The sequence below is a fragment of the Astyanax mexicanus genome, chromosome 6, assembly GCF_023375975.1.
Source record: "Astyanax mexicanus isolate ESR-SI-001 chromosome 6, AstMex3_surface, whole genome shotgun sequence".
Classification (NCBI taxonomy): domain Eukaryota; kingdom Metazoa; phylum Chordata; class Actinopteri; order Characiformes; family Acestrorhamphidae; genus Astyanax; species Astyanax mexicanus.
This window is the reverse complement of record NC_064413.1, coordinates 32,393,207-32,410,118: the sequence shown is the minus strand read 5'-3', so window position 1 is coordinate 32,410,118 and position 16,912 is coordinate 32,393,207. Positions and strand designations below refer to the sequence as shown.

The window sequence follows — 16,912 nt, the reverse complement described above, 5'->3', positions numbered from 1 at the left end:
TACTGTAATAAAATAACAATTGACTTGATTTTAGTGTTCAGGCTTGTTGAACTTGCTGCAAAATGTCCTGAATAATTGCATTAAACTGCATTAATGTATGTATTCCAAGCACCAGAAAATACTGATAAAACATAATTATTGGCATTACATCAAAAGTACAACCTGTTTTACAACATCTTTGGAAATTACTTTAGTTTTGACATTCAGTTACATCTAAAAAGTGTGAAAAACAATTGTAATGTTTTCTTTTCTGCATAAATGAAATCTGAAATAATAATCTGATCCCTAGAACTGAAGCCCCGTTAATCAAATGACAAAAACAGTATTTATGTTACTTTAATCACCCCTTCATGCTAGTACAGGTTCCAATATTTTTTCTGTCCCAGTTACTGTGGTCCTCAAATTAAATATCAAACTGGTTTATTGAAGTTTGCTATGATAGTAATTAAATAGATAACTTAACACTTTAGAAAAAAAAGATTTAACAGGACTACAGAGTAAGAACAGATGCTTAAAGTTACTGTTGCCAGTAACATAAATAAAACCTGTGAATAAGACATAGTCACATTTCAGGTCAAATTCATGCAGACAAAATAGGAAAAAGTAATTTTTAGTTTTATTGTAGATACTTTTTGAAGTTGAGCAATCATCAGTACACTGTCATTTACGTATGCAAATGAATATATACATACAACCTCTTATTGGCGTAGCAAATATTCTTCACAAAGTATGTAAGTGATCTGTTGTTAGCTATGTAAAGCTTATATTTTTGATTAAGTTAATAATAATAATGGCAAAATAAGCTATTCTACTGTTTGCTTAATGTGTTTTTAGCTACTAGACTTGTGTTTTTTCTTTCTGCTTTCACTATAGGCTTGCTTAAAAGTTTGCTGTAAGGTGCATTGTGACATTGCCTGATGATAAAAGCTCTACAAATAAAATGTATGAATGAGTTGAAGCATCACCAGTACTAGATTGAGTGTTAGCACCTCCACCTCACATGACCTGGTGACGACTGGTGTGTAATAATCTCTGCATTACACTCTGAAAGATGAGCATCACCAAAAATGCTGCTTAAAAATAATGAAATTACTGAAGAAGCATATGGCATATGTCATGTGTAATTTGTAATCTGAGCTCTGAGCAGCTATGAGAGGTCATTATCTTAATATGCATCATTGCATTCAGGTCAGCTGTTTATTCTGTAATTGGTGTACCAGCAGATTTCAGGAATTTTCTTTCTTTTCATGAAATAAGACAATCTACAAAACTATCATGTAGACTTTCTTTCACTACTGTTATTCTTGCGGTTCTACCTAGTAATTCTTTGTTGGAGATCATGGTGCTGATAAAAAGGAAATGAAGAAAATATGAAAACAAGAAGCTATACTACAAGCTGATGACGATTCATATGTGCAATATGTGTATTAGTTATATAGCAGCATATTTAAGCAGAACATAGTTGTATGTAGTGCCTTTTTACATACGTTTGTGTAAATTCTATTTATGTGTGAGTGAGGAAACATTGTATCTTTAAAGGAAAATAGAAAACATATTTTTTACTTTGTCTAAATTTCCAAACATATAAAAATAACTTAATTTTATTTTGGGAACAGATTATTTTTAATGTATCATTTTAGTTTAGTGATATAACATGTAACAAACAACATTTTGCTGTACATTTAATATCATCCTCTCCATAAGTAGTTTAGTTTGTTTTATATTTCATTTTTTTAAATTACAAGTCATTAAGAACATATTATTTACAATCAATAGAAGCCTGGCAAGCAGCCATTATTATTTGAGGCAAATGTCAAAAAAATAGACTGTCAAATTCAGTTTGTGTTGCAATTTATTAAATTCCAAATATTTCATATATAGAGGTACAGGGAGATGATCTTTGTCATTTTGGCATTTTTCTGCAATTTACTGAAGGTTATATTAACTCTGCTGTACAATTGAAGTCCATTTCATCTTAACAGCAGGACAAGGCAATGATCTTACATTTCTTACAATTAAATGTACTGTACAGTTTACAAAAAAAAAGCAAAAACCATGTTTCAATGTTCCAGCCAATGAAAACCACCTGTAACTTTAGTTCTACCCAAACAGACTCAGAACTCTGTGGTAGTGATCTGAGTGCCGTCAGACTGCAGGTCCTGCTGGGTCCTCTTTGGTGCTCTAGCCGGCACCTTGTCCAGGTCTAGTCATCTCGGCCTCTTGAGCGACTCTGACTGGCCGCATACTGAAATGGGTTCCTGGGTTGTATTTCGAGCTCGAGAGAAGCTATTCTGCTCCATGCAGGAGCGAAAGGGCAGACAAAACTCCCTGAAGCATCTCTTGAAGTTCTCATCCAGGAATGCGTACAGCACCGGGTTCAGACTGCTGTTCATGTAGCCCAGAGCAATACAGAAATGCCAGCTGATGATCACAAGTGGGTTCTTCTGGTCGATCTCCACCAAGGTCTTAACGATAATGAAGATATGGATGGGTGTCCAGCAGATGATGAAGGCTGCCACCACCACCAGTACCATGCGAGTGATGCGGCGCATGTTCCTGTCCTTCTCTTTGGATCCAGAGAGCAGACGCACGCTTTTCAGGCGCAGGATCATCAACCCATAGCAGATCGTGATGACCAAAACCGGCACCACAAAAGCAAAGATGAATACACAGATTTTCGTCACGGTGTCGTAATACCAGTCTGGATCTGGAAATTTCAGCATGCAGACAGTTTTACCTGGAGAGAAAGATAGGAAAGGTAGAAAAGGTGTAAGTCAGAATGGTTTGAACAAATCAAATGCCTTGGACAGTGTAAGTCTTAATAACTTAAATGATTTGATCTTAAATAACACACTGAACCTAACACACACAATGCACTTGTTAAGTAACGTCTGGACCTTGAAACCAGAATCCAGTCCTGGACTTTGTAGCTCTTGTTAGGAGTAAGCCCTTAACCTAGTACTGGAAACTAGATTTAAGGTCCAGATTTTAGCATTTAGCAAACATAAAGCCACCCTCAGATCAAAGACACGATTATCTTGCTCTTATAGACTTTAACCCAGAGACCAAGCAGCTGGACCACAATACAGCTCTGGAAAAAAAAAATAAGAAAGCCTCTAGAATATAATCAAGAGGAAGATGGATGATCACAAGCCATCAAAGTGGCATAAAGTTATCCAAAAGCAGTGTGAAAGACTGGTGGAGGAGACCATGAAAACTGTGATTAAAAGCCACCAAATATTTATTTCTGAACTCTTAAAACTTTAATATGAACTTGTTTTCTTTGCCTTATTTAAGGGCTGAAAGCTCTACATCTTTTTTTGTTATTCCAGCCATTTCTCATTTTCTGCAAATAAATGCTCTAAATGACAATATTTGTCAATATAATACAATATGAACAATACAATGTTGTCTGTAGTTTATAGAATAAAACTACAATGTTTATTTTACTCAAACATATACCTATAAATAGCAAAATCAGAGAAACTGATTCGGAAACTGAACAGCTATTCATTTTTGAGTTAGTTTAACTAATAAGCTTCAGTGATCCCAAATTTCTGTAATATTTAAGATATGTTACCTTAATTAATTTAATAAGTAGGCCACTTATATTTCTCTTATATTTGATATTACAGACAGTCTGTTCTCAATCTTTTAATGCAGGAAGCAAGATAGAAATAGAATGAATACAGAGATAGTCAAGTTTTGTAGACCTCAACATAGGTTGCAACATATTGTAAATATGATAATAATCACTGTTTAAAATCTATTGCGACTTGTGCACTAAAACCATTTACTTGTGGCTTTTAATATTTTATCTGATATGAAAAACAAATGAAACAATGGAAGATTTGCAATTTAAATATTTACACCAGTTTCAGGCTCTTTCTTACCTTTGTCATTCACTCTGGTCACTGCAATAACCATGATAGGAATTCCAATGGCAGATGACAGAATCCAGATGAACACATTGATGATCTTCGCTTTGACAGGTGTCCGGAACTCCAGAGCCTTCACTGGGTGACACACGGCAATGTAGCGGTCCACACTCATCATCGTCAGTGTGAAGATGCTGGTGAACATGTTGTAGTAGTCAATAGCAATGACTACTTTACACAACAGCTCCCCAAACGGCCAGGTGCTCATCAGATACTTGGCACTCTGGAACGGAAGTGTGCTGGTGGCCAAAGCATCTGCCAGAGCCAGATTAAAGATGTAGATGTTGGTTGCAGTCTTCATCTTTGTGTACCTGTAGAAATACAATACAATATTATGTATATTAATTCCAAATGATCAAATGCTGCTTAATTACATAACTTCATTATAGTTACGGTATTTGTAGTAATTTGCTACTACAATTTTGACTGCTGGTAGGACAAAAAATAACAAAATTCAAATAAAAACTATTTAAAAAAGGGGCTCCAATGATAAATGCTGTATTTTATATTTACATTTTATCTTGCTTTAATAAGTCAAACTCTATTTTTAATAGCAATGAAGATGCTAGAATTGTGTTTTTTTTTTTTTTTTCACAGTTTGTCTACATGTCAGGATGACCCAGGCAGGGAGACGAGGAGACGGATATAAGTGCAGGTAAGAAAGAAATGTAATAAATATATAAATAAACAAAGAAACGAGAAACAAGTAAACACGTAAACATAAAACAGGGAGATATATGCAAGGAACTGGGGAATAAACTAAATAACAGAAAATAGATAAACAAATAACCAAAAACCAAAACACACGAGAGAAACTAAAGAACATAAACTAAACCAACTAGGGATAATAAAAAGAAACAAACTAAACAGGGCAGGGAAATATATACAAGAAATAAACTAACAAATAAACAAGGAAATAGACAAAATATATAAACAAGGCAAAAACAGAGAAAAACACAGAGCAAGGAACCAGGGAAAGAGGAGAATAAACTAGAGAAAACGAGGAGTGACAAAACCACAGAGGAAGGTGCAAAGACCGGACAGACAAGTGGCACAGGGGATCTATTTAACCAAACAGGAAACACACTAGAAGTGGAAACACCTGGGGAAGTAAAATCTGGTGCAAGAAGAATCAGTCAAATATATGAAACCAAATACAATAAAAAAGAGAAATAAAGAGAAAATACTACATAATTTATATTAAATAAAAAAATTAATAATGTGACAGCTCTCTGGTGGACAGCAGGTTGGCTAATTGGAAATCAACTGCTAATTGGCTGATTGTAGCATGGGGACTGTCTTCAGTAATACACCAGAGCTTAGTTTGTCATGCAGCCCTTCATAATAGCACGCTGCTATTAGACTCTCTTCTGTGTGTCATTCTGTAATGATCACGTCCTAATTATCTCTGAGAAATCTCTAAACCTCGACCTGGCAACAGCTGACAATTAACCAGATGAAGAAATAGCTGTGGTTTAAATAGGCTGGCATGTATAAAAAATTAATGATTTAATAAATGTAGCAAAAAATTGAGAGACAGGCCTTTAAAGCAGACATTAAATCCCAAAGAAGAAAGGTCTATCTCAGATCATCAAAGCACTATTTTATAAGCACTAAATAGCTGCCGGTATTGTATCCTATCCATTTATACTACATCCAATTGAGCTGAAAAAAACTCTTGCATTCACTTTTCCAAAATAGTTTAAATAGATTAACATTTATGAGCTTGTACATTTGTGGGTTGTACAGGGTAATGTTGTCCTAAAGCATTGTATATTTGGGGTAAACCTTCATTACGTTCAGTCTGTCTTTAGTTCAGGTTTTTGCACTAAAAAAGAGTGGTGCACAAAGAAATGTGATGTGTGAAAACGTCATTTCACATTTCAATATAGATGTTAAAGACAATAAATTAATATCCTTAATTAGTTTAGGGTTAGAGAAGTAGTTTGGTCTGTGAATTCACTGTGGGCCTCTACCTCGCTTTACCTCCAGCCCAGTTATGTCACATGACCATAGTCTGCAGTACGAAGGGCTCTATCAGTTGTGGCTTGCAGGTAAAGCAATATGATGCAACTCATATTTTGATAATGACAAAAATAGGAATTCAAACACACAACCCTATTTTTTACCTTTATATAAAAGCTTCAAAATTCCTGAGATACTACGCTAACTGGGCTTGCTACTCTTACTCTCTTGGCTTGTCATGATGCTAACTGCATCACTTAATGTTGTAAAAATGGGCAAGACAGAAGTGCTCAGAAGAACTGTGCAACACTTCAGTTATATTCATGTAATATCTGGTAATTTACTGCAGTCCACACAATTCTTTCACTTTTAGTAACAGTTCTGTATCCCTCAGCTTGTCCAGAAAAATGTGTCCTTTAGAGATGCTTCAAAGTGCAAATTATATTTACTAACTGAGGAAAAAAACTGATATTTGCACTAATAATAAAAAAAATACGAAAATAAATATTACAATTATGTGGTGTAATGTGAACATATTTTATTCAGTGATAAATCGAATTCTTAAACATTGTAAGTGTGTAGCAAGCTAGAAACATACACAGTAACATACACAAGTATAAGTCTGATGTGAGTAATTATTAGAGTTATGAACTACCCAAAAATCTCCCATGTTTTCCCATTTTTATGATTTTTCATAATAAAACACAAATCTTTAAAATCAGTAAATCAGACATTTTTCCTCCTTTGCAAATATCTCCTTCCTGTACCTCCTAACTGTTTATATTATTAGATAATAATTTTTTTTCACACACTCATTTTCACTAAGTAAAATTCCATTCCTACTAAATAACAATAATACTCTTCATATTATAAAACTGTATCTCATGGCTAGAGATAATTGGGTCAGGACTGAAGTGCCCTTGCAGATGCAAATGGGAACATGTTCATCATGTTAGCAGAAACAAAGTGGGCTGGAGTGACGGTGCAGCACTGTGCATGAAGCACCCTGTAGTGCACTGTAGTGCAAGTGCTCTACTCACACTGTACTGCATGAACACCTGTAATGAATTATGTGTTTGACGTGAAGCAGTACATGTATTATTCCCAGCACACTTACAACTCTATATTATTCATATATTTTTAGTAGGTATGGAGTGTTGCTTAATGAAAACAATATACTGTTGGGAAAATGTATTGTTTCTTAGAGGAGATGATTCCTAAACAAATTCTGTGCCTTGATGAAAAATCCAATGCTTTTGCTGCTAGCTGGTTTCAGAAGGTCTTAGCTGGCCTTTGATCATCACTGTGGTTAAAAAACTATTCATCCAGGTGAAATATCAAATGCTGGTAATGCTTGGGATCTTCTTTACATTTACTTTTATAAACATCTGAATGATTCGTCACACATACAGCCTATCACAAAATGTTCTGTTGTATGTTTTTTCTATGGGCATCCTTTGTAGCACATTATGTTCAAGTATACAGTGCTGTAGTGATTAGTGTCGTTAGCAGTGCAGTTATTAGGACACTTACTGGAATCAACATTTCTTTTTGTGGAAAAGACATTGCGGCTGGGCTGACTCCTAATGTGCCTGCTGAGTGGCAAGCTGTCACCAGTCCCTTGAGAAAATCATAATCTCTCTCTCTGTCTCTCTCTATTTCTCTCGTCTTTCTCTCTATACAGCTCTGAAAAATAAGAGACCACTTAAAAAATTATGAGTTTCTTTGATTTTACCAAATTGAATAACCTATGGAATATAATCAAGAGGAAGATGGATGATCACAAGCCATCAATTCAAGCTCAACTGCTTGAATTTTTGCACCAGGAGTGACATAAAATTATCCAAAAGCATTGTGTAAGACTGGTGGAGGAGAACATGCCAATGCCATTAAACACCAGGGTTATTCCACCAAATATTGATTTCTGAACTCTTAAAACTGTATGAACATGAACTAGTTTTCTTTGCATTATTTGCTATGCATATTTTTTGTTATTTCAGACATGAAGTGCTCTCTTAATTTAATCCAGAGCTGTATTTCTCCCCACTTATTTTCCTTCCATTCTTTTGCTCTCATTCCACAGAGAAACTGACCATCACAAATGTCCTCTGTCCCCTTTTTATCATATCACACCCCTAGTCCTAAAAAACAGATTTTTCTTAGCAAAATGTAGCATAAACATGATCTCTGGTGAATCATATAACTGTAATAAATTGGTGGTTAACAGTCTGGGGTCTTTCCTTATTGTCTTTTTTCTCAGTTAAATTTAAACTACCCTCTTGAAAATCCAGCTCAAGACCAACATCAGGAAGGTAAACACATACCCTATAATTTTAAGCTACCTGATTAACCAGCTCTGGATCAGCATAGGGTGTTGCATTTGATGCTGGTCTTGGCACCATGTCACCAGTGTGCTCTTTCTGGTCATGCTGGTTGATCAGCTTGGTCATACTTAGTCAGGTTAATGTTGTTTGAAGACCATCTAAACCATTACATTAAAACTAAATCACACCCTATTTTGGTAAAACTCTCAGCTGGTCAACCAGCTTAGCCAACTTGAACCAGTCACAGTCACTGCACTTTAACATTAACACTGGTTTGTATTTTTGATGAAATGACTGGAGGTCTCTAGGGGTCTCAGAGTATTAAAATTGCGTTACTCTCCTCTCAAAGTTACAGCAATAAAAGAAGTACACTTAAGTACAGTGGAATAAAATTATAAATAATAAAGGAATTACACTAAATGTACAATACAAAAAAGTCACATATAAAATAGTCAAATAATGCAAAGAAAACAAGTTCATATTCAAGCAGTTTAAAGAGTTCACCAGTCTTACACACTGCTTTTGGATAACTTTTATTATGGATAAATTTAATGGTGCAAAAATTCAAGCAGTTCAGCTTGGTTGGATGGCTTGGGATTCTCCATCTTCCTCTTGATTATATTCCAGAGGTTTAGTAAAATCAAAGAAACTCATCATATAAGTGTTCTCTTTTTTCCAGAGCTATATATGTGACCTTGTTTAGTACATTTGGTGTCATTTCTTTGTCTTTTATAATTTTATTTTGCTGTACTTTAGTGTACTTGTTTTATTGCTGTAACTTTGGTAAGGAGAGATATATCATCAGGATCTTTAAAATCTAATTGTAGGTCTTTTGGTTGGGTTTAATTTGAACCCAACACTAGATTTTTTTTTTTTTTTAATCACAAGATTCAGAAAATTGGTAAGATGTAATGATGTACATACACTTTTATCAGATCATTTAGGACAGTTCCGATGTTCCATGCGTGTTTTTTGTATAAAGAAATGTGCGTTTAATTCCAGCAGGTCCTGCTCGGGTCTTACCTGACCACTCCGTACATGACCAGCAGGTTTCCGAGCAGCCCGAGCGCGCAGATGGCTGAGTAGAGCGCGGTGATGGAGATGGAGATGATCAGCACTGTGGATCCGCTCAGAGCGCTCTGATCTCCGCTCCTGTTCGACTCCAGCCCCGCAGATTCCTCCAGCCTGCTGCTGTTATTGTAGAGCATCGCTGAGTACAGATCCCCAGCATCGCTTACAGTGACCGCGGGAAACTCCATACTGCCCCACAACTGATTTAACACTCAGGATTCAGCTGTTCTTCAGAGAGAGAGAGAGAGAGAGAGAGAGCGTGCTGCCTCTGTCTGCTGGACTGTAATACTGAAGACGAGCTCGTTCTCTCATTCCTCCAGCTCTTCTCTAGATGTTGGTCTCAGCAGGCTGCAGTGTGGGTGTTCAACTCAGGAACACGCAGTCTAGAACCTCCCAGGAGGCTCAACTGGGTCTCCTGCTCAAGCAGCTTTTACTCAGTTAACACCTGTTTTATATACAGAATACCACAGAGCTACACACATGCTTTAACTTATTTAGCATAAAATGAAAAATAAAGATAAATGGATTGACACGTTCCAGGACAAAACATTGCCCATACCAGTTGACTTCTAATATTGCTTTCCCCCCATAAAATAATCATCATTATATAGTCCAGACTTTAATCTGGATACTTTTAGCAAAAAATATACTAGCTCTACAAGATAAAGCAATAAAGATATACCAGATATACCGCTACATACTAGCTCAATGTAGACTATAATTTCCTTTCAATGGAAAATCTCCACACAAAATAATGTGTAGTCCCAGACTAGGCTTAGCTAGGGTTAATGTATGTATATACATATATATACAGATACATTTACTGAGCAGCTTCTTCATTTTTTTTTATCGTGGACACAAACAAATCACATATTTTTTAAATTGGTATTTTAACTCTAGAAATCATGTAAGTATAAGTCATATGGAATGTAAAACATTTGATCAAAGCATTTGAATGGTTAAATGGTTGGAAAAGACCTGCAGAATAAAAAATACACTTTTAGAAAGCACTACCCCAGTACATTCTACATTCTGTAAATATGGACAGATGGAAGAACACACCTTCACACATAGCAACTTTACAGGAGAGAGATAAAACCTTACAAACTTGTAATGTAAAAAGTTGATGTAAAAATAGTTCATTTTAGGTTATTTTGGAGAATTTCTATTGTTTTTTCTATTCTAAAAATCAACAAAATGGAGATATTTGACAGCAATAGTATGCCAATTAGAAACGTAATGAGTTAAAATGATGGATAGGGTGCTGTAATGGACTGTGGACTGATTTTCTGTCAGTAGTTGTTGAGCAGCCTGATGGTCTGGGGGGCAAAGCTGTCTCAGAACCTGCTGGACCTTGGGAGGGTGGAGCTCTATATAATAATAAGGACTTCCTCAGGCAAGAGCTTGCATATAAATCACAAAGGTTTATGAGCTGTACCCCGGTGGTATGCTGGGTATTGTGCAGTTGCCGTACCGTGTGGTGGTGCATCCTGTCCAGAATACTCTCCACACAGAGCAGGTGTACAAAGTCTTGAGGATGTAGGGATTTTATTACAAACCTCAAAAACTGTTGTGCGTCTTCACCACCCGTGTGGTGTGATCTGTCCATGTACAATAAGTTCCTTGCTAATGTGAACACCAAATACCACTTAAAGATGCTGATCTTCCAGTAGTAGTCACACTTATAGAGAGAGGGAAGTGCACCCTATCTCCATCCTATGTCTTGTCAATGTTTAAAAAGAGGTTGTTCTATTGGCACCAATTTGTCAGGATGTTAACCTCCCACTGAGGTCTACTATGAGCAGTGTTCCTTCATTTTGAAGTCACTAAAGGAACTGTCCAGTGCTGGTAAAGCCTTATGCATGGAGTAAAGGTTGTTCTGCAGCATGGATGATAACTTAGTTCCTTTAGGACAGAGCTGACACTCTTAATGGGTTTTTCTAGTATCCTATTAAGGTTATTGGGAGTGCCTTCTGCTCTCTTAAGCAGGTAGATGTTGCACTTGTAAATGAAACATAGAAACATACAGTAGCTGCTTTAGTAGTTGCAGATTTAATTGCATTGATGAAGTCAGTGGATGATTATGCATAAATACTTCTAAATACAAACAAACAGAACTCCACACTCACAGAATTTTAACATATGGAGCGCCATCACTTCAAAGAATACAGTTCCACTGCTCCACACCTCAACGGCAGGAAGCTTTGATGGTGTCCTAGAATAGAAAAATGTATTTTCATGGGCATAGTTGAATAACGAGGGTACCCATGCAAGTAAAAACCAATGTAAGCAAATTACAAAGCCCCAAAACTGTTATCTAACTATCCTGACTCACTCAGATGACTGGTGAAAGCATTTTAAGAAGAAGGAACTGAGTCTAAAAATAAAAATAAAAACAATATAATACAAAAGCTAATGATGCTAAGGCCAGTCAGATACAGGATCCATGGAGTGTGCCAATTGCTGGAGAACAGCATCACAGTACGCGGAAGCTGGTAAGCTAAGACAAATGCTAAAAGCTAATGCTAGGCCAAGCACAGAAAAGAGAAGAAGAAAAGAAAACACTAAGAGGACAGTAACAGGGGCTGAATGGCTACTGTGATCTGTTGCAGTGACGTAAAGCAAGCCAGTAAATGCAAAGCCTATAAATTATCATACATAAATGGAAAATACTCATGGTTCACTCAGTGGAAAAATAATAGGATTGTAAATGGGAATGTAAACCTTGTCTGAGTGTGAAGTCTTATTTACTAGTTATACATAAAAAAAAAAAAACATTAAATATTGAAAAAATTTACAGCATGTTTAAACCCTCTTGTCCAGCTGCACACAAACTAAAGTAGTTTTGTGCACTATAATCATTCTAGCAATAAACATTAATATAAATGTGTCTTCATATAGTTCTTCATACTGCTTTTATATTGCCCATTATACCGTTGTTGTTTCCAACATTTCCAGCTGTTCTTGAATGGTTGTGGAAAGTCAGAAGTCCTTGAGCTAAGTGGTCTTAGAGGTAGAGATGGTGGAAGATAACCTTGTCCAATGTGCTTGATTGTCCACTCTTTTTTCACCTTTGTATTATTGAGATATGATATAAGAAAGGCTGATGACACACACACATGCCATTGTTGAGATCTATATATTCAGAAGAAGATCAAGAACTGATCCATATTATAGGGAATAAAACCTGACACGAAGAATATTCCAGCAATTTCATTCTTTGTGTGAAGGTTAATTAAGCAGGGTAAGAGCACAGCTTTGCTCAAAATATTGCATTGCACACAACATTATGGGTGACATACCAGAGTTCAAAAGAGGACAAATTGTTGGTGCACGTCTTGCTGACGCATCTGTGACCAAGACAGCAAGTCTTTGTGATGTATCAAGAGCCACGGTATCCAGGGTAATGTCAGCAAACCACCAAGAAGGACGAACCACATCCAACAGGATTAACTGTGGACGCAAGAGGAAGCTGTCTGACAGGGATGTTCGGGGGCTAACCCGGATTGTATCCAAAAAAACATAAAACCACAGCTGCCCAAAACATGGCAGAATTCAAGTGCACCTTAACTCTCCTGTTTCCACCAGAACTGTGACAATTATAATAATGGCAATATTAAATGGCAATATTACTCTACTGTACACCTTCTACAGCTCTTTGAAATCTACTGCCTGCCATGTTGTGTTAAGAGATAATTATCTTCCACTATTATCTAGACACTGTTCATTTTTTTTTTATTATTTAGAGCATATCTTGCTCACTTACCTTTTAAAATTTGTGGATGTCCTACATTTACAAGTATGTTTTTCATACTGCAATAATCCATAAGATCCATAACAGCTAGATCTAGCATTGTAAGCAGCACAAGACCATGACAGGTTCAACTTCCTCCAAGAACAGAAAGCTGAGGCTGCAGTTGGCACATGCTCACCAAAACTGGACGACATGGAACGGTTTGATAAATCTCAACTGATGATACACACATGTATTTCCTTGTAACAGAAAAGTGTATTAAGTACATATTTTAAAAGTATACTAAACATGGAAAAGTATATACTTTTTAAAATTATAATATGTACTTAAATATGTACTAAATGTACTATTTTGGAACAATTTATGGCAGTATATTTGTTGTAATTGAGCTACAGTTGCAATTAAGCTATATTTAAATGCAACATAAAAGCATTAAATTGTGCTTCTGAGTGCTTTTTTCATTCAACTTCTGCAAACTGTAGTAAACACCTTTTAATACACTTGAAGTATTTTGTAAATATACTACTTTGCATATACTGGATAAAATACACTGAAGTGCACTTTAAGTATTTACTGCCACTATATATATATATATATATATATATATATATATATATTCTCTGCCAGCACAACATATATTTTAAAGGATATTGCTTAAAAATACATTTTATGGAAATAAAATTAATGAACAATCTCTACCAATCAGTGACGACTAAAATGCTACAAGCTATTTGAGTATTTCTGCTGATAACATTGGCCAAAATGTACCAAATTTCTAATGGCTTTTAACTCTAGGATTGTCAGAACTGTTAATTCATTACAACAGTCTCAAACGTTGTACTGTAATAAAGAACAAACATCCAGTGTGACAGATTTACCAGTGGAAATGTCTGGTTAATGAAGAAAAGAGAGACAGGTTTGTTGGAGCAAAACAATCATAGTATCTCATACCAGGTATATTCCTTCATGGGTATATTTCACCCATCTTTTATTGGCAACTTTTAGCATGACAAAACAATGGTCATCACAAACTGGCTTGGTTCAATGTTCTTTATGGTCCTTCCCAGAATCTTCAAGATTTGCAGCATGAAGATGCTGCAGGAACAACACAAATCTGCAGAAAATGTGATCTTGTAGGATTCATGCCACATGAATTTAGGCTTTTCTTGAGCAAAGAGAGGACTCACCCACTAACAACATAGTGTTTTAATGAATTGATTGTGTGCAATCAATTATATAAATGTTTCTCTTCCCATGTTTGTTTTAGTACTTCACAGAGTGAAGAAGTGCCACTCATTAAGTAGTAAAAGTGCACTGATGGACTGCTGCTGTGTGGATCTTTCTTGCTGCTGTCTTCATGACAGTGACTGATGGATCTCCATTACACACAATTTAGTTACGCAACAGGCTTAGTCACTTTGGTGATGTAGATGTCAATCTTCTTTTTACTTTGTTTCTAAACTGTGGGTGACTATAGAGCTGCTGTATTTTATGCCTTTATATTAGTTTAAGCTAATATTGTTTATTTTCTGCTGCAATCATTTTTTTTCATCTGCCGTCTCTGCTTTCACCTGCTTTTCTGTTTACTGTACATCCTGTCTTTTACAGTTGCATACCTGTCAAGTTTTGGACTTAAAAATAAGGGATTTTTTCCGCCGCCCCAACAGCCCAAACGAGGGAAAAAAAAAAAAATATATATATATATATATATATATATATATATATATATATTTTAATATATATATTTTTTTTTTATTTAATAGATTTAAAATTGAAATTGAAGGGTGCACAAATGTACAAAAAGGACATGGATCAGATATATTCCATAAGTAAATAATAGTCCTAAGGGGCCTACACAATTAATAATCTTTCATTAATACTTCTTTCTATCGTTCAGTCCACTCCTGATCAGTTCAGTTAATTTCAGCCCTCTCCACATTTTCTCTCTCTCCAGCTCAACCATCTCTTCTACCCCTTCTAAATAATACATTACATTACATTATAATACATTACCACAATACTTGAGATTTAAACAAATTCTAACAAACCCTAAAACTAGCCCTGAACTAATAGAGTTTGGAAATGATAGTTATTGGCTGATCAGGCACATAAGGGCAGGGCATTATATATATATGTAGATTTTTCTCAAACCCTGAATATCTATCTAGCTAATTCTAAAGTTAAGCTAACTGAGTCACAAGCTGGATTTTATTAAACACACAGTGGGTTTAATTTATGTTTTGATTCAGAGAAGAGTCTTTTTAACCAGCTATCAGAAACAATCTCATCACATTTTACATGGTTAATTACCTTTCTTTTAGAAAAATCTCCGTATATCCAGATTAGTTTTAACGACAGCTGCTCCGACTAGCTGCCTGAACTCACAGCGAGGGGAGGGGCGGGGCTTCCCGCACACTAAACTGCGCTCCGCAAAACCAGCTAGCTGATTGGCTGTTTCTGCTGAAAGGCGGGACTTTCTCCTTGAACCGGCACCACGATTGGTTAAGAGACACACAGCGGTCAGTGCATTGTCGCCTGTGGCCTATATATTTTTTTATTTAGTATAATACGGGAAATTTACGGGAAAATACTAATACGGGAGGACGGCGGGACAGAGGAGTAAAATACGGTAGTTTCCCGGCCAAAACGGGAGACTTGACAGGTATGCAGTTGCTGTAGAATACAACAAAAGCCTAAATGAAAGATATAAAAAGTTATAGGGGGTTGAGACTATCCTTTTGGCCTTATGAGCAAACATTCTTCAAATAGGTAATAAATCTCTAATTAAGTGCAAAGCTTATTTAAGACTTTTAATTTCCTGAAACTTTTTTAATAGTTTTTATGTGTCTGCTGACATTTGCTAAGGATTAACATTTGCCTGGTGTTTACTAAGCTCTCACAAATCCCAGGAGTACATTACACGTGAATATTTCTTGTATAATTGAATAAATTATCTGGGTTTTTTTTTCAGTTCCCAAAATAATATTTTAAAATATTATTCTAATAGTAAATAAAATAATTTATTATTTTACTTATATTCATTAATTATTTTTTTATTTATCTTCTTACCCTGTCAGGGTTGCGGTGAGTCTGGAGCCTACCTGCACTATTTAAAAAAAATATCTATAAAAAAAAGAGGTAACTACCTGTTAGCAGACATTTTACCATTATAATTTTATATATATATATATATATATATATATATATATATATATATATATATATATATATATATATATATATATATATATATATATATATATATATATATATATATATATATATATAACTGCAGTGCATTCACAGTTTAATTGATGATGTTGTGATGAAGGCTACACCATTGTTTGAAGGCCACTCATGATGAGCCAGTGGCCTAGCTTAATTATCACTTAATGTGAGGGACAAAACAAATCATGAATACTATTAGCATCTAATGAGCTTCGCCTGGTCTTGTCACAAACAGAGGTAATGAATTCTAGTCTGCGGGGAACTCTGTAGAAAACAGACCCTCAAGTTATATTCTTTTATTTTAAAAGTCTTTTAAATCGTTGCATTGTGTTTTGCTGTGATAGAATCTGCACATATAATGCATATAGTATATGTATATATTGTAGCATGTAGTCTATTAAACGGCAAACTCAGAAAACTACATAACCTGTTGTTTTCCTCCAAACAAAGAAGGAATCTGTGGACTAGCTTTGTGTGTTGGTATCTATACAGTGAAAATTTCGACACTACCTTAAACCTTTAACGTCCTCCCCAATAAAAATGCAATGGAATATTTCCTGATTTAGTGTTTTTCTATTGATTTCTGAACTCTTAAAACTTTATGAATATTAACTATGTTTTTTTTTTTTTGC

The 16,912-nt window shown here is 35.4% G+C and overlaps 1 protein-coding gene across 1 annotated transcript; it reads right to left on the bottom strand.

Moving 5' to 3' along the window:
• Positions 1-395: 395 nt before the first annotated feature.
• Positions 396-9,550, bottom strand: oprd1b (opioid receptor, delta 1b). Its single transcript, XM_049480596.1, has 3 exons — positions 9,251-9,550; positions 3,894-4,249; positions 396-2,737 (listed from the first exon to the last, which is right to left on the bottom strand). Exons 1-3 carry the CDS (start codon positions 9,484-9,486, stop codon positions 2,208-2,210), a joined length of 1,122 nt encoding a protein of 373 aa, XP_049336553.1. The 5' UTR covers positions 9,487-9,550; the 3' UTR covers positions 396-2,207.
• Between the last annotated feature and the right edge of the window lie 7,362 nt (positions 9,551-16,912).